Consider the following 19774-nt stretch of genomic DNA (forward strand, 5'->3'; position numbering starts at 1 on the left):
AAAATAACTATGTATTGTGACAGATGGTTGCTAGACTTATTGTGGTGATCACTTAGTAAAGTATATAAATGTTGGATCACTGTGTTGTACACCTGAAGCTAATATAATATTGTATATCTACTATAATTAAAAATAGATCTTAAAACAGAAAAAAAAATCAGTAAACAGGAAAACAGGTCTGGGAAAATTGTCCAGAATGCCTCACAGAGAAAGATAGAAATTTAATGTGAGAAAGAGAAGTTAACAGAGATGGAGAATGGATTAAGAAGGCCCAACATACTTGAATAAGGGCTGTAGAAACAGAAAGTTGAGAAAATGGGGAAGATGAAATAAAAAGATGATAGATAAAAATATTCCAGAATTGAAAAGTATATGTTCTCAGATCAAATAAAATTTGAAAGTTAATGGTAAAAATAGCAGAAAGTTACTAATCAAAATAAAAAATGGTATAGCAATGCTAATATCAGAAAAAATAGACTTGTAGGAAAAATACATTATTACAACTAAAGATGACCATTACTCAATGATATCAATTCATCAGAAATATATAAACAATTCTGAACTTTTATTCACCTAGCAGCGTAGCCTCAAATAAGTCAATATAAGATATAACAGAGTTATAAGGAGACATTGATAAATCCATAAAAATTAGGAGAGTTTAAGTTACCTTTGTTAGAAGTTATAGATCTATCTGATAAAAATGAGGAAAAATGTAAAATATTTAAGCAGCTTGATTAACAGGCTAGCTCTATGGTCATATATAAAATCCCAAACCAATCATAAAAGAATCATTTTTACAAGACCAAATAATTGATATCATAAAAATAAATTTCTCTGACTATAATACAGTAAAGGAAATGGGGGGTGGGGTGGAGAATACTAAACTCACATGTTTAAAAACTAAAAAACATATAATTGATAAAGTATGATCCAGCTATCTTATCTATCATCTGTTGAGCTATTCAGGTATGTAGGTATATATGTACATACATATGAATCATCTATCTAACCTCAATATTTGTGGGTGGAGCTAAAAAAATTTGAAAGCGAAATGTGTAAGTCTAAGCAGGAATTTCTGTGGCTTGGGCATGTGGCAGCTCCTCTGCCCTACCTCTTTGTGAGCCCCTCCCTTGCCTGTCAGGTGGTAGGAATGCTATACAGTGAGAGGGCCCAGTGAGGTGGCACTCTATTGAAAAGTTCTATTATTTTATCAAAGTCTCTGAAATGCACCATAGACTCAGAACATGAATGTATCACCAATGTCGTCAAAAAGGAATATGTTCATCTGCAGCCATTCACAATGATAACTTATTTCCAGGATGGAGATAACAGTTGAAACTTGCATTAGGATGAATGCAAGCTTCAGCTGTTATCTCCTTTCCCAGTGCTAAGTGCTCATTTATCACGACGCACCGGCGGCAGTTCAGAGTTCTGGTAGCCAGTGCTTCTAAACATCACATTTAGAAAGAGGAGTAACCTGAAAGATGTTGCTGCCTTTTTCTTCTTATTTAAACTTCCCGTCACTCGGCATTATGGAGAGAAATTCAAATCAACTTTCCATTCAGCGAAGTTTACAAAAACAACTTTCGAAAGTAATTTTTCAACCTAACATATAAATAGCATTTTATTCTATATTTACTCCACCATAGCTCTTGAAAATAAGTACCTTTTGGCCTGATGATTGATAAATGGATGGGAAATGGTAAAATAAAGTCAAGTTTCTATATGTAAAAGAAACCATGTGGGGTGTGGAGACATGGAAGCAGTTGAAGCAGGACAAAGACTGATGTGCACAAATGATAAGGGTCTTAGAACCCCCACAAGGGGAGAGGTCCACCCAACACACAGCCTGAGCCTGGGAGTGAGGCCACTAGAGGGGCTCCCTCACACTGAACCGCGCCTCAGGCCTTCTCCTGACTCGGGAGCTCAGTGTCCTTTGCCCTATACAATGCTGAAAGGAGAACATAAAAACAATCAGTTTTGCCTGGCCGGTGTGGCTCAGTGGTTGAGCATGGTCCCAAGCACCAGGAGGTCACCCGTTCAATTCCCTATCAGGGCACATGCCCGAGTTGTGGGTTGGATCCCCAGTAGAGGGCGTGCAGGAGGATGTTTCTCTCTCATTGATGTTTCTCTCCCTCTCCTTCTCCCTTCCTCTCTCTAAAAGCAAAACAAAAACAACAACCAAAAAAAACCCACACATGCAAACAAACAAAAAACAGTTTTGCCATTTCTGTGACCTCAGTGACGTGTGAATGTGGTGACTTTCAGGACAAGATTATATCTGTGAGCCCTGGGCTCCATTCTCCATGGCTTATCTGACAGTCAGGGCCCTGTGAACTCAGGACCCTCAGACAATGCCCCTTTATCTTGCCTGGGTTGCGTTCCTGGAGAAGTTGCTAAGCAAAGTTCTTCCTGCCTTGGCTATCTGATGAGAAGATGTGAAAGGATATAAATCAGGGTGTAGCATAGCTGTTTCCTTATAAATCATAGTTTTTGCTTTCCATTTAGGCTATAATTTTCCTTGTTCATATGAATATACTTCATGTCAACACCTTTCTCAAAAACCTTCATGGATTCTAATCTCAGAGTAAAAGCTAAAGACTTAATCTGACCCCCAGGCTCCTATCACCTGTTCCCTGTTCCCTGGCTGAGCTCCTTGCCCAGCCCATCTCACAGCATTTCCACCTGCTCCTCTCCCAGGTGTCTGCACAGCTTCCCCTTTAACCTGCCATAAGGCCCTGCACTTAAAACTGCACTTCACCAACATTCTTCCCCCTCTTCCCAGTTTTACTTAGCATAGGACCTATTTTACTTATTTATCTGTCTTTTCTCGTACAACGGAGGCATGTTCCATGAGGACTGAGTTTATATACTAGTCTGTTTTATTGACTGCTAAATTCTCAGGGCCTAAAATTGAGCTTGGCAGATAGCAGACACTCTCTGAGCTTTCAACAATCAAAAGAATAATAAAAAAGGTCTGATTATTTTTACAACTTTACCCTCATTCCATCCTTTTCTTGTCAGTGAAAACAGGCTCCTTACCCTCCATTCATTCCCCTCTCAGCTCCTCTCTAACCAGCCTCTAGCACAAATCCTCACAGCATTATTGGGCACCTCTGCTGTGCAGGAACAAGGCTCAATGGTTTCTTACATGCTTTCGAGGAAAACACTACTAGTATTTAAATTTTTCATATGAAGAAACCCAGGCTCACAAGAGGTAAAGTTAACTTCCCCGAAGCCTCCAGTTTACAAATGGTGAAGCCAGGACTTGAACAGGGGGTTCTGGCTCTGGAATGAACATATTTAACCCCCTGTGTGAGTGTGACCAGTAGGAGGCTCTCTGGCAGTTATGCGCTCCAGATTCTCCTCACCTCTTTATCTTGGACTCATACTCTATCTTCTGCTTGGTCATTTCCTGCTTCAGGCTGGACACTAAACTGTGCAGTGCACTGTGGTTGCTGCTGGTGTTGCCCACAAACGTCTCACTGTTGTCGCTGCTGCTGGTGGCACGACTACTTCGACCTCCCACACTCCTCCGGTCACTTTTGTTTTCATAGTCCCCAGGGTGGGAAAGATCGTCCTGCGGGGGCCCATCCAGAACAGGGTCCTCAAAGTTCCCACCATAAAAGTCTTGTTCTGGACAGGTGGTGGTGGAGGAGCGGCAGGAGTTGGAGTTCTCAGGGAGGGAGATTTCACAGGAGGAAGTGGACCAGGTGGCACTGTCAACGCTCTGTTTGTCATCAAAGTTCATCATGGAGAACTGCTGATGGACGTTGTCATAGGTGGAGAGCCTGTTGTGCTGGCCTGACTCTCCTGTTTGCTCTTTCTGCCTGTTCTCTCTCAGGGTCACGTAGCCATTGGGCAGCCAGGACATGCCGCGGCTGTTCAGGGGGTTCCCGAGCGAGTCGGTGTTTATAACGCCCATGCGCACTGTTCCGTTCTGTACACTGTGCGTGCCCATTTTGGTACCAGAGCTCTTCAGTGATGAGGTCCTTCTGGCCTGTAAGCTCCCATTGGGGGTGGTCTGGGTTTTCTCAAGACCTTCTGCATTGCTGCTGCTGAAGGACCCATTGGTGACAATCCCGCTGCCCTTATTGAAGGCGGGGTTCTTTTTGACCAGAAGAGGGGGGCTCCTAGAGACATCCGGCTTGTGAACACTGTTCCTTGGGCTGTTGGTTTTGCTGCCTGACAGGGCTGTGGGGGAGCCATTATCTACGCTGCTTCTCTGGGGAGATTCGGACTTCTCCCAAGAGCACTGCCGAGCAGGACTGTCCTTGGCATTGTTGTTCTCTCTGTTCTGGAGCTGCCCCACGCAGGCTTTCTTCTGAACTTCATTGTTGTTGTTGCTCATTCCGTCTTGGGGCTTGCTTTGCAGTTCTGCGTCTTTGGGGAAAAGGCGATCGTGTTTGCTAATCATCACCGACATCAATTGCTGGACCACCACAGTGCCTAGAATTGCATAGAAAACAAAGTCACATGAGTGAAATAGTTTTCATTTATTTCCCATTTTGAAAGTGATCCTTAAAGGACCACATTCAGGTGAACATTCAACATTATTGTCAGCCGTGCTGAACTATATTCTTAATGATGATAATGGCAAACAGAAACTAAAATTTCTTGAGCATACACCATGAACTCTACCAAGCACTTAAACTTTTGTTACAGCAAGTAAAGTAACTCAAAAAAATGAATAGAAAAATTGATCTATTATCAAAAGCAGTAATTTATTTAAAAATTAATGGGTTTACCAGTTAATGGTATACTAGTATTGGCTGAAATTCCAAATACATTTTTACATATTTCTCACTGATTTACAATCTGGACTCCAATCCCTTAAAACTGGCTGTCACCATAAACCAGGCTTCTAAAGTAGTTTCCTTACTTGGGGGCCATAATTTCCCTAAGAATCTTCTTAAGTATTAATGGTATTCATGTACCCACAATAAAGCAGTTTAGGCTAATGCAGACATCAGTCGTCTTTGCTTTGGCTTGAACTGTATTAATTTGATGTATTAACTTGGTTTATATCATGTTGATGAAAGTTTGTAAGAGTAATGTCTGATAAGTACATATAGGGAATTTATTTATTTATTTATTTATTTATTTAAATATATTTCATTGATTTTTTACAGAGAGGAAGGAAGAGGGATAGAGAGTTAGAAACATCAATGAGAGAGAAACATCAATCAGCTGCTTCTTGCACACCCCCCACTGGGGATGTGCCCGCAACCAAGGTACATGTCCTTGACCAGAATCAAACCTGGGACCTTCCAGTCCACGGGCCGACACTCCATCCACTGAGCCAAACCGGCTAGGGCAAGGAATGAATTTAAATTTTAGTTACTAAATGTGGTTTCTACATAAAATAAAACATGAGATCTGGTGAGGAAAATGATGAGAAGGACTTTAGACAATGCAGATTTCCACAGAAACAGCTGCTAATTGAGTGGCTGCCAGACTGTACAAATCTGACCTGGGAGGAGTACACTCTTTAGCTTAAAGCAGCACCTAGGCAGGAGTTGACTCTGAGTATAATTCAAATCAAATTTTGCACAGGAAAAATGTGTTATATCTCTTTCTATTCTGCACATTTCTTCTGTGATGATTCAAAATTTATATTTAAAACAAGAATCTGCCATGTGTCAGGTCTGGTGCTGGATCAATGTTGCTCAAACACTAATATTTATGCAAATTAGTTGGAGATTCTGTCAAAGTGTAGGTATTCGGTGGGGCATACGATTTTACACTGCTAACCAGCTCCCAGCGGACACAGCAATAACAGCACAGGAGCCAGGGCCTCACCTGGAAGCGTCGCAGTTTCAGGACCCACTGAGGGCCTTCTGAAGCAGAATTTGCATTTTGACAATGGCTCCAGGTGATTTCTGTGTTAGAGTTTGAGAAACACTGTGCTACATGGAAATGTTTCACTTACAGCGTCTGAATTAAGTTTCTCAAAAGACGGTGAGATAGGACTTAACATTTTTCACATGAGAAAACTGGAGCTCAGAGAGGTTAAGGTTTTGCTCAGGGTCATATGGATAGTAAGTGACCTAGATGAACTTTGATGCTTCATCTTCTTACTCCAGATAGTTCTTGTTCTACTATATTCCTGCTGTTGCTTTTAAACTGCAGTACTGATAAGTAAACTTGATGTTTTTCTAAATAAACAAAATATAAGACAATTATTAAAGCACCATCAATTGTTACAGAGTCGTGGAAGAAAAAAGCCATCTTCCTTCTTAGTCATATCTGAATTTGTCATCCTACTTCCATGCATGCAGCAGTGACTCTGATGAAAAGACGTTGGGAGCGCTAAAATGGCTGTCAGCACTATCACTGTCAGGTACTGTGTTTGAAGACATGTCTACTTAGTTCTAGTTTACTATTTGCCCTTAAGACAGGCACACTTTACAATGTTAGCAGGCTCTGGTCTATAGACTCTGTCTAGTGCTTTGGGAAAATTTAGCTTTTTCCTGTCACTGGAATATTAATATTTCAGGCATCCCTGCTTCCCGTCAAAGCTGTGAACTCTGTGGGGCATTTAATTGTAAAGTGACATCCCCTAGGTCTCCATGGTGAGTCTGTGGACAGCAATGCCAAAGGGTACCTGCCACAATTGTAGAGTGAGTGTCAGCGTCCTGGAGATTTAGAAATCCCTTCTACTTGGGGAGGCTTTGCTTTATCTTGTCTCTGGGATAATAAATGGAAATAGTTTCTTGTAAAGGGACTCCCCACTCCCCATATCTTATAGCTATTTAAGACAGACTAGCTTGGTGGTTATGATGAAGTGTACCACTTCCTTCCCTTTATATTTCCTCCTTCCTGTCATTCTCTTCCTTAGAATGCTAATGAGAAACATGAAACCCAAATGAGGTCAGGGTGCTTATAGTCACCATTCTGAAGAGTCCAAGCAGACTCAGGAGCCTCACTGCGCTGCACCATCCAGCAATTCCCCGCTCATATCATTTTATACAGTTTGAACTGAAATCTACTTTAGGAATGTTTCCTTCATAAGCATTGGATTCAATTTTCCTTTAAAGTTGCCTTGAAACTTTAAAGTACACTTATGTACACATATATAGTATATATTTAGTATATAGTATGTATTTAGTATAGATAATGTATATTACATATACATATCTTTGGCATTATTCTATGAAATGTAGTTTCAATTTATTTAGTTTTGCAAAGAATACCCCCATACATGTCATTTTGCATGTGTGCAGGTATCTGTAAAATGCATAGTGATTTTTGACAAATGCCAGTCCAAGAACCACCACATTATCATAATATAGAAAATTCCCTTGTGCCCCTTTGTAGCCAATGTCTTACTCCCAATTTCCACTATGGCAACCACTGATCTGCTTTTTGTTACTACGTTTTTCTATTTCTAGAATTTCATGTAAATGAGATTATACAGTGTGAGGTCTTTCGTGTGCAGGCATTATTCACTTAGATAATAATTCTGACAGTTGTTGCTGCACGTATTGGTAGTTCATTCTTTTTATTGCTGAGTGGTGTGCGACTCCATGGCTGTAGCTCCCAATCAAGACTTTTCATGACCAGAGCATATTAAAGCAACAGGTGAGATTACTTTGCTGCTCCATTTTCCCCCTACTATTTTAAAAAACCTACTTGTCCACTTATGCACCTTTCCCTTGCACATATTATTACTGCATTTAGAGAAAATTACTTTTCTCATTGGGTATTAGGTTTCTTAGGGGCAAAAAGAGGCCCAGGACTCCTGTTGAAATGGGGTTCTTTGGTGCCCTAGGAGACTCAGAGCTCATGGTTCTGCTTCTCTCCGTATCAGCTTTGCTCTCCTTTGTTGTCAATACTGGCAGGGGGAGGGGGAAGGTGGACCACGCAATTTTTATAGGACGTCTTCTAAAACAGCAACAATAAGAGTTTAAGCAAAAAGAAAAAAGTTCACTGACTTCTGGGAAGATGGTGTCAGCATAGTACTGAATCTCCCAAAATCTCCACATAAAAACCGTGCAACTAGTTAGCAAATCCCAACTCGTGGACAACGTTCACAATAAAACTTGGTGGCAAGATATCCTCCCAAACACCATAAAAGAAATTGCTGCAGACAAGTCCCTGTTGTCACAGACATGCATGGTGTTGGCATCTGTGTGAGAGGAAGCGGGAGGAAGAAATAATGGGCAAGAGAACAGAAAAGCCCTGAAGTATAGGTATTTGCTGCAAAAAGCAAAGGGCTAATTTAAGAAGAGCAGGTGAGACTGGGAGGGAGTGTGCCTAATCCCATAGAGACAATCTCTCGCAAGCCTGGGGAAGTGAGAGCCATCTAGCACCTGTGAACTCTCACCACTGGCCAGCCAGAGCTCCTTCCAAACTCCACGTGGGGGGAAATTCTTGCGACTGGAATCAAAATCAAGCAGGGAGGACTAGGACAATAAAGATAGAAGAGAGGGAAGGCTAAGTAAAACCAAGGGTTGGAACTAAACCAGTCCATCTTAGAAAGCAAGCTGCCATATTGTAATACTCTGAAAAACAGAAGATTTGGCTCTTTGAAATCAGCGAACCTAACATGCACGCTGACCAGATCATCTACACATGCCTGGCTTATGACAACATACATTTGAAAAATTCACCGAGTTATGCAGATCCTCCAGATGTTGGTACCTTTAATTTTAGAGTATCAAAAAAATTTAATTGTGTCACTATCAACACAATCTCACCAGAAGAATGGCTAAATATTAAGAAGCTGTCAAGCTTAAGGTGTTAGATAAAAGTTTAATTCTTTAAATTTCATCAATGACAACATATTCTGTCAGACATTTTCTTAAAGTAAAAAGATTAACTTAGTTCATTTTTTAGAACCTGTCTGCCAAAAGCTCAAGTCTTCATGACTATAGTTTGTCCATTGTTCTCTCAAGTAAACATGAAGTACCATGGAAAAACAATTAGTGTAGCTCTCAACTCAAGTAATCACACAAAGGCATTTCCTTGAACCGATTATTGTATTACCTTAAAAACAGTATGTGGAAGAAGTGCTTTACACAAAGAGCTCATTTCTCCAACAGATTGTTCTCAAGGGGGGTATTGAGTACAGTTAATATGTTCTACTGTCCAACAAGAACATTCTTAAGTAAAATTTGTATTTTTTCCTGCTGCCAGTGCATGGCAGTGAGAAATGTAATGTAATGATGCTAGTGGAGTTTGGTACCACTAGCTTGATTCACACTAAAGTAGTTATTTTTTTCCATCATTGCTTTTGCACCATCAATGCAAATGTCAACATAGGGAAACCTTGGTATAACATCTTAGTATTTTTATGAAGATATGAACTTGGAGACCTCCAGAAGGTATCTTAGGGACCCCCAGGTATCCTTGGACCACATTTTGAGAACTACAAGGTTAGAGAGACAATAATGTAAGGACCATTAAACGCATAGTTACCTATAGAACTAAGACTGGAGAAGAACTAAAAGAGAGTATAGTATCTAATGTTTATATGTAGATATAGTATAAATATCTACATATATAAAAGCCTAATATGCAAATTGCCCCCTCGGGAGTTCGACCAGGAGACCGGGAGTTTGATCACTCGCTATGATGTGTGCTGACCAGCAGGGGTGACACGGAACAAAGAAAGGCTCCGGTGGCAGCCGGGGAAGGAAGGCCCTGGCCAGCAGCCAGAAGGCCCTGATTGGCCTTGATCGCTGGCCAGGCCTAGGGACACTACCTGTGCACTAATTTTGTGCACTGGGCCTCTAGTTAAAAAAATAAAAGGAGAGTTAGAAGATCATATATAAAAAGTTTTTAAATGTTTGCAATAATCATACTGGTGTTAATAGTATTACTATTGTTATTCTGAGACTATTATGTATTTGATAAGAGGTGGAGTAAATTATTATTTATCAGATATTTGAATTTTGTAATTTCAAATGTCTTTCAGAACCAATATTCATATTTGGAAGGAGATGAAACTATAGCAGAGAAAAGAATAAATTAAAATGCTATAGACATGATTTTGAATTGGAAGCATAGTGTGAATTTGGGAGGCAGTTTGTCTTTAACATGTGTATGTATGTATATTGTATGTGTACTAAGTATGTCTGTAAGTAGCATTTATATCTACTTGCTCTGTCCACTGAAAGGTCTAGAAATGACCAAACCAGTAGCAATGAGCATCACCTGTATTTTGGTCTTGAAGTATCATTTCCCACTAAAAAAATTTTATTGAAAATTGGACTCTTTAGAAATTGGTTGATTCAGGTTTGGGGCAGGAAACATATGAGTCTGGGAAATCTGAAATAGTAAAAAGAAAGACTATGAAAAACTATTCAGGTCTTGTCAAAAGGACTGGAAGACTAGTTGAAGGGGCTTCCACTGGCCAAAGATGGAAAACAATAATTACAAAGAACAATAATTACAATGCATTGACTCATGAAATAGATTTAAATACATGAGTTCATAATTATATTTTACAAATAGTGTTAATAATAACATTTATAATAGGAAGAAGAATAAGAAGGATGAGTAGGAGAACTCACTGTTAGAGAATGTTAAAGAAGCCACAGCTTGATGGACCTGGAGAGTATTATGCTAAGGGAAATAAGCCAGTCAGAGAAAGACAAATACCATGTGACTTCACTTACATGTGGAATCTAATGAACGAAATAATTCAACAATCAAAATAGAAACAGAAGCATAGATACATAGAACAGACTGACAGCTGTCAGGGAGGCAGGAGTAGGGGGCCTGGGTGAAAAAAAGGTAAAGGGATTAAGCAAAAAAAAAAAAATACACACAAACACACACACACACACACACAGAGAGACACAGGCAACAGTATGGTGATTACCAGAGGGAAAGGGGGTTGGGGGGTAGAAGAGGGCAAAGCAGGATAAATGGGGATGGAAAGAGACTTTACTTTGGACAATGGGCACATGATGCAGTGTGCAGATGATGTTTTGTTGACTTGCACACTTGAAACCTATATGGTTTTTGTTAATAAATTCAGTTAAAAAACAATCTATTTCCTTATTTAAAACCTAATAAAGGGAAAGACCAAGCAACATTTATCCTGTCTTTTATTTATGAAAGCTACTACTGGGTTGCTAAGTAGTAGATGAGGAGAAGAGATTTTATTTATTTATTATTTATTTATAATAAAAGTGTCCCAATTATTAAGTTAAAACATTATGATGCTACAACATGGATGAACATTGAAGACATTAGGCTGACTAAAATAAGCCAGTCACCAAAAGACAAATACTCTGTGAACCCACTTACATGCGGTATCTACAGTAATAAAATTCATGGAAACAGAAAGTATAATGGGGTTGCCAGGAGTTGAGGCATTATATTTAATGGATACAGAGTTTCAATTTTGCAAGATGAAAAGAGTTGTCGAGGTGGATGGTAGTAACCGTTGCATGACAATATACATGTACACAATACTACTGAATTGTACACCTAAAAATGGTGGCAAATTTTATGTTATGGATATTTTATCACAATTTATAAATTGGAAAACAATTATAGAATTATGATATCACTGTTTCAACATCCAGTGAATTAATAGTTTTGAGGATTGCACTAAGATCACACAAAATAAAGATAACCAGGTGTTATATAACAAAATCTATAGCCTTGCTAATACTATCAGACATGGCTTTGATCCAGGTTCTAATTTATAGAAAATAGAGGGCAGAGGACTATGTTAAACTGAATTATGAATATGCAATCAATAAAATTCAGACTATGGGAAACTATACATTTCAGATAACCTAATTTTTCAACAAATTATAGGGATGCTGTATATTATAAGAGACTTAAATATAAATATCAAATAAAAGAATAGTAAAGGGTATGCCAGGCCAGCATGGCTCAGTGGTTGAGCGTTGACCTATGCACCAGGAGTTGTGGTTCAATTCCTGGCATGCAGGAGGCAGCCAATCAATGATTCTCTCTCATTGTTGATGTTTCTATCTCTCTCTCCCTCTTCCTTCCTCTCTGAAATCAATATATATATATATATACATATATATATATATATATATATATATATATATATATATATATATATATATATTCCCACACGTAAATAAGTAACATTGTCTTACAGAGGATCATATTTTTCTACCTCTAAAAATAAGTTAAATAAACCAAAATTAATAAAAACACATTACCTTAAAATAGTAACTTTTGAATTTCCTGAAAATTGCCTTGGACTCAAAAGTGAACTTGAATTTTCTAGTTCTTGCCTAATATTTTACAGATGACTTATAGAAGTTCCATTCATTCTTGTAAGGTTACTGAGGAATCAGTTAGTCAATTATTATGTTTAGTAAACTTAGACAAAACCCTGACTCCCAAAGAGAAGACTTTTTCACTTAAAAAACCTGAGAACATAAGTGGAATTATTATGGATTTACTTATTTCCCTCATTTGCTCAATAAGTTCAGGCCAATCAAGAGACAGTGATTTTTTTTTTTAATGATGGTTTAAGATAATCATTTACTTACCCTCCATGATAGTCAAAGGATCTTCCATTTTGGGGCGCAGGATATTAGGGCCAAAGACAGTGGCCAAGTTCTGTGCACTCATTTTGTTAACTCCTGAATAGGATTGTACTTCATCCAAGAATCTGTTGGGTGTAAGAATGTGAAGAAAACACGAGGTTAAATTTGCCAATGGAATAAAATGAGTCATCCTATATAATAAAAGGCTAATACACAAATCGACTGAATGGTGGAATGACCGGTTGCTATAATGTGCACTGACTACCAGGGGGCAGATGCTTACTGCAGGGGGAGCGCCACTCAGCCAGAAGCCAGGCTCACGACTGACAAGCGCAGTGGCAATGGCGGGAGCATCTCTTGCTTCCGCAGCAATCGGACATCCCCCAAGGGCTCCTGGACTGCAAGAGGGCACAGGCCAGGCTGAGGGACGCCGCCCCCCCCCCCCCGAGTGCAGTAATTTCATGCACCGGGCTTCTAGTTATAAAATATTTATAAACTCGAGAATGTTAAGCGATGATTATGTAGGTAAAATTATTTAGGAATTCAAACACCTCTTAATCAAATGTGGAGAAAATATGTTGCAAATTATTAAGAATCAGACTTGAGGAATCATATCAGATATCACCCCTGGCCTGGCTTGACTTGGTTTCCTCTGTCAGTTACAGAAACAAGTGTTAGGATAATACTAATATGGACTTAGATTGAAGAATATGAGTTCCCTTCCAAAGCCTCAATAAAGTATTAAATATGTGTATTCAATTTGAGAATTATAAATAAGATCATCTGGTACAATCCCTTATTTCAGAAGGGAAGAATCACCCCTCTTTGTGGAGCAATTTGTGAGCTTTCCATTTATAGTCTGTTAAAAATGAGACCAAACATTTTTAAAATTAAAACCTCATTTCTACTGACATGAAAATTACAAGCAGAAATTGTTTCAATTTATTAGGTGCTAAAGAACAAGAGGCATGAAATCAGCCTTTCCCTGAATGAATTTAGTGGGGGAGGGTTGTTTTTGTAGTCTTCCAGACTTTTTTCATTCCCTCTCCCTTCTTCATTTTGGCAAGAACTTCTGTTTTGCATGGCTTACAGATTTAACCGATAAGACAAAAAAGGAAATGATGAGAAATAAAAGCTAACTTATTTTATGTTATTTAATACATGTGTCGGTCATTGTGTTAACTTGTTAAATTCTCACAGCATCCCTGTGAGGTAAGTACTATGATTGTCTCCATTTTACAGGTGAGACACGCAAGACACCAGAGGTTAAAAGTCTTTCCCAAGGACACAGGGTTAGTAAGTGGGAGAGCTGAGCTTTGAATCCTGGTGTTCTGACTCTAGAGTGTGTGCTCTTCATTACTACACCAGGACTTTTCAAAAAGGTGCCTATTTCCGCCTGTTATACAGACTTACTATATACAGACTAACTATAATAAAATGGAAGGACAAAAAGCCAAACTACCATTTCTTATTTGAAATAGTTGAAATTAAAAGTCTGCTTAGATGTTTCAAGAGAAGTTAAGTTTTTCCATTGTGACGATAAAGACTTGCAATAGGGTTCTCAAAGCCTTTTTCCCAGTTTACTTAAAGGGAATTTAATCTTTTTATTATCCAGTACAGTAGTGGTCATTTCAGATACTCTGCAGTAGTGTCAATCATCAATTTCTTTATTTAAATTTAATAGGTTTTGATTTTATGTTTGGCTTTTTTAAACAGGAGCACAGACATGGAGCCTCCCATCCCAGGCTCTAAGTTAAATATGGTCACTGAGAGAGCGCTTTTCCAGGCACAGCTATTTTTCTAACAGAGTTGAATTACAAATGTCTTTTCAATGAGTCTGAGGTGGGAGAGGAATTGAAAGAAAATAAAGTGCAGTGAGCACTTATTACATATACGTTAATTAGTTAAAAATATAATTCAATTTTAAAACAAATGTGTGAGATGTGTGTTTTTACTACCATTTTACCGATTAGGACTCTTAGATTCAAAGAGAATAAGATATTGCATAAAGATAAGTAAGTAGTCAGTGGTAGAGTCTGGCCTCCCATGCAAACCCTTGTCATGCCAAGGAGCATGTTCTGTCTCGTAAACAATAGGACAAGGTACCTGTACAAAAACTACTTTGACTGAAGTTCAAAGCAACATAGCTTTAATATGTGAAGCTAAGAGAGACTTCAGAAATGACAAATTATAGAATCATGCATCTTAGTGCTCAGAGAACCTTTGACATCACTTTGTCAAACCTCTTACTTTTACAAGGCCAACATGCAAGCTCAAAGCAGTAAAATGATTTTATTCACAGTCAAACATAAGTTAGTTTCAGGCTAAATATAGTCTGGTTTTGTTTAGGACAATTCTTACCTGCAAATATACTTGAGGAGATTATAATTGACCACTGGCAAACTCTTCACCTGCTTTGCTAATTCCTTCACGCCCTGAGTATAAAGAAAAAGAGAATAAATATTACCTTTCTAAGTATTGGTCTTGGAATTAAAGCAAATGGGAAAAGGAGACAAACAGTGCTGTGTGTGTTTTTTTTTTAAATTAATTTCACATATTATTAGTGTAGGGTCCTGTCCTAAAAACTTGCTACCATCACAGAGAGAATGTTAGAAACATTTTCACAGATGTGAAAGGATTTCAAATATTTCCATAAGTACTATTTGTGGAGAAAAAGATTTAAGTGAAGCCCTTTTAACATTTAAGCATTTGTTCACTTTCCTGAAAATGGGAGATAGCCGCAATTATAATAAGTCTATTGGGGAGAAAAAGTAGTTTTGATGGATTGAAAGTCCTTCCCATTTTCAGCATGCCCCAAACATAGAGAAACACACATCTACAGACAAATAAGTCTCTCAAAATTGGTCATGTCTAGGACACATCGTTTGGGGTGGGAAGCCTGATCTTCCTGGAAATTTCACAAAGGGATTAAATGCTTTGTTTCTTCTCATTGTAGAACTTCCTCTGAAATATAAATGGTCCCAAAAAAGCTATTGGATGGTGTAATCTGACTTGTTCTTCTCCCTGTAATGGGCCAGACAGTAAGTATTTTAAGCTTTCTGGGACATCTGGTCTCTGTCTCAACTATTCCACTCTTCTGTTTTAGTGCAAAAGCAGCCACAGACAACATTATATAACAAACAGGCAGCAATTTTGACAAGAGTGCCAAGAAAATCCAATAAGAAAAAAGGGATAGTTTCTTCAACAAATGGTGGTGAGACAACTAGATATGCACACGCCAGAGAATGATACTGAACCCTTTCCTCCCCCATAAACACAAATTAGCTGAAAGTGGAGCTTACAACTTAAATATGAGAGCTAAAGTTATAGAAGGCTTAGAAGAAAATACGGGAGTAAGTTTTTGTGACCTTGGGTTAAACAATGCCTTCTTAGATATTCGAATAAAAGCACAAGTGACAAAAGAAAAATGGATAAACTAAGCTTTATCAACATTAAAAATTTTTGTGCTTCAAAGGATACCAATCAAGAAAATGAAGAGACAAATCATAGAATGGGAGAAAATATTTTCAAATCACAGACCTGATAAGGGACATGTATCTAAATTATATAAAGAACTCTTACAACTTAATAATAAGATAAATAACTCAAATAAAATGGGGAAATGTCTTGTCTATGATGTTTCTCAAAAAAAAAATACACCCATAGTCAATAAGTACATGAAAAGATATTTAAAATCATTAGCCATGAGGGAAATGCAACTCATACCTCAATGATATACCACTTTACACACATTAGAATGGCTATGATAAGAAAGAGAGAGAACAAGTGCTGGCAAAAATGTAGAGGACTTGGGACCTGCACACATTGGAAGTTTACATGGTGAAGCCTCTTCAGAAAACAGTGTTACATATGGCCCAGCAATTCTACCTCCTAGATATATACCTAAGAGAAATGAGAACACATGTTCATAGCAGCATCATTACTAATAGCCAATCAATGGAAATGCCTGTCTTGCAACCGATGAATAAATAAATAATGGGATATTATTTAGAAATAAAATACCAATACACGGTACAATGTAGATGAATGAACCTTGAAAACAGTGAAAGAAACCAGTCACAAAAGACAAAATGTTGAATGATGCCATTTATACGAAATGTCCAAAAGAGGCAAACTTATAGAGATAGAAAGTTGATTAATAGTTGCCAAGAGTTGGGAAAGGAGAAGCATGGGGAACAGGTATGAAGTTTATGGGGTGATAAAATGTGCTAACTATCCTACAATTAGATTTTGGTGACCGTTGCATAACTCTGAGAATACAGTAAAAAGCACTGAATTGTACACTTCACATGGGTGATTGTAGAGTATCTGAATTACAATAAAGCTGTTTTTACAAAAACAGGCAGTAGGGAGGATTTCTTAGGAGTCATTGTTTGAGGTGATTTAAGAGGCACAGCATGAAAAAGGAAACATGAAGTAAGTCATCCACTTTGTTCATCGACTATTTATCACCACAATTAACCTTTTAGGGGAGCATAGCGGCAAGGAGTGCTCATTTCATTTATTCGGTCACATCTTTCTTTTTTTAATGAGAGAATGGATTAAAAATGGGACCTGAGTTTTGTATGTGTTAAGTCTAAATGTGTGTGATGTCAATACACAGAAGAGTGGAACACAATCCAAGGATAGGGCAAAGGAAAGATTACAAATGAAAGACAGAGAACACTGACAAAACCCTCAAACAAAAGCTTTCGTAGAAATAAATGCAGAGACTTACGGCTTCCTCTTCCTTGCTGAGCAGTTTGGCACATGACAAAAAATCTTCATACTTCGCATAAGGAATCACTGGCTCTGGAAGTTCTCGGAGATACAGTTTGAGAAGTGACGCCACCGTGTGCACATCCGTGTTGCTGTGGAGAGAGAAGTGTGAAGATCATCTTTGGACTGAGCCTTATAGCATTTTGCTTATTTATTTTTTAATCAAATATACATGTGTGTGTCTCAGAATTATATATGAATTTGCAATGAAATCAGTCAATCCAGCTTTCAGGAAATACATACGTAGGTGACGATGCCTGCTAGATGCTACCGAAGGTGGGAAGGAAAGAAACATACATAGAAGGACACTCGCAATTCTCAGTGTGGTTTGAAAGTTCAGCATTTTGCTTTTGTGTGTATTTGATGTTAAGCAAAAGTGTTAACTTTTGAAAACAATGAGTATATACCAGACTTTAAATAAAATGGAACACAATTTACCAAAAAATACCAAATCTACATACGTGTGTACGTGTGTATTTAATGTCAAAATTAATTACTTCTGCATCTTAACTTTATTTCTCAAAATATCTCCCATTCCTGAGAAGACACTGGTGATTGGTTATAGATACCCGAGGCTTGCCATGACATGCTGCAGCTTCTAAGCAGAGCCCATTAGACAGCATGATTGCTTGTCTAATATTCTAAGATAGTTGGGAACCCTTAGAGTCTTTTAGAAAGGAAAGGAAAGTGCTACAAAAATAAACAGTGAAAACTTAACATGAAACGCAAATTTTTATTCTCTGCTGAATATTAGAGTGGCAGGATAATTTACTGAAATGTTATTTTATATTTTGTTTTCTGTATTTCCCTATTCCCAGTAAATCCATGAAGATGGCTGACAGCAAAGACAGAAAGAGGAGGGGTTGTCTTTTTCTGTTGTTTTTGTTTTGTTTGTTTTTTAATCTGTGGGCAGAGGGACAGGAAAATGGGAAGGGGAGATGGGTGAGCAGGGAGTAAAAAGGTCAATTCATCCCCAGGAAGTGGGAAGAGTGGTAGTGAACCGGGTCAGGGATTTTGTCAGTAATGAGAACATACACCCACTCCCAGACCTTGCTGAAGGAAGTGACAAGTCGCCAGAGGGATATACCTAGACAAACTGGAATAGAAGCATCGAAATTCCCTACCTCCGTGAATATTCTGTTGGCCCAAGAGCACATGAAAGCAGAATTGACTTCACAAACTAAGCGGGCTGAGGCAATGGGCATTTCACCTCTCAGTGTGGGACTCAGTTTGATTTCACCAGGCATTTCCCACAGCTAATCTGTATTAGACGCTACAGAAACACAGTGGCTAGGACCCCGATGAGTTAAAGGAATGTATTATTCTAGCCTGCTTATAATTTATAACCCGGGGGGGGGGGCAGGCAGGAGCAGATATTAAGTAGATAATAATACAAGTTCATAATCACAAGGTGGTAATAAGGAAAAGTATCAGATGCTATCAAGGGAGGACTAATCTCGAGGCTGTTTCTCTGAGGAATGATGTTGGGGCCAAGCTCTGAAGCGTGTGTGTGAGAATTAACTACGTGAACGCTGAAGAACAGAAGGAGACCTTCCTGATGAATGCAAAGCAGATAAGCAGAGACCCAGGTGAGGGGAAGCGTCCTGTCCTTGAGGAGCTGACAAAGGCCAAGGAGACCAGATCTCAGAGTGGGACTGGACCATGGACTTCACCTTCCTCAGAAGTAGGGCAAGGGCTGAGGTTTTCCATTTTCACACTGAAGTGAGTCAAAGGAGGCACTCTGCCAATCGTTTTACAGATATTAAAATAATAAACGTGACCTGATAAGGCCTGTATTAACTAATTTTATTCTTTCCATAATTAAGTAACTATTTCTTCTCTTAACATTCTCAACTGATAGACAATATAGAAGTCATCTCAAAGGCTTGTAAAGAAAATAAAAATCATGTCTTCCAGATGTCTTGAAAATTGTGACCAAACTCATTAATTCTTAAAAATACTTTCCTCCAATTTCTTTTTAAAGCTAGGCCTAAAGTAGTCTCGATGGTAAGACATGAAAGACACTATTTATTTTTCCTGGCAAACCACTCTACTTCCTGCATATCAAAGGCCTTCTGTGTTTCTAGTGCTATGTTGTAAATCACCTGACCCCTGGGGGTGCAGTCCTCAGTAGTAACAAAACCACAACCTGGAAGGACGGGCAGTTCAACCAAGTATTAAACTATTTCCATCTTTTGATTCCACTCAAATCCAAACCACACTCTAACCCAAATAAATTTATGACCAGGTTAGGTTGTATTGCCTTCAAATTCAATGACAATTTTGTTAGGTTATAGGTAGCCACAGAGAGAAATATAAAAATATAATATCAAATAAGTATAATTTCAATATATGGAATATATCATGTATAATTTATATGACCACATAGAATATATAAAATATTTATGAAATAAATACAAATAAATGAGACAATAATAAATATGTATATTTAACAAAAAATCTGTTTTAGTATTTCAATGACAAACTATTCATTACTCTCC

The 19774-nt window shown here is 38.3% G+C and overlaps 1 protein-coding gene across 7 annotated transcripts in view; it reads right to left on the bottom strand.

Annotated features, from left to right (window-relative positions):
* The window catches only part of ARHGAP24 (Rho GTPase activating protein 24), a 542367-nt gene that overhangs the window by 5393 nt on the left and 517200 nt on the right, over positions 1 to 19774 (bottom strand). For all 7 annotated transcript variants that reach the window (XM_059666147.1, XM_059666137.1, XM_059666157.1 and 4 more), the window contains 4 exons: positions 17233 to 17365; positions 14856 to 14929; positions 12498 to 12619; positions 3372 to 4449 (listed from right to left, as the gene is read on the bottom strand). In XM_059666147.1, the coding sequence (XP_059522130.1) occupies positions 3372 to 4449; positions 12498 to 12619; positions 14856 to 14929; positions 17233 to 17365 (1407 nt within the window). The remainder of the gene's footprint in view (positions 1 to 3371; positions 4450 to 12497; positions 12620 to 14855; positions 14930 to 17232; positions 17366 to 19774) is intronic.

This window comes from Myotis daubentonii, chromosome 1 (genome assembly GCF_963259705.1).
Source record: "Myotis daubentonii chromosome 1, mMyoDau2.1, whole genome shotgun sequence".
Lineage (NCBI taxonomy): Eukaryota > Metazoa > Chordata > Mammalia > Chiroptera > Vespertilionidae > Myotis > Myotis daubentonii.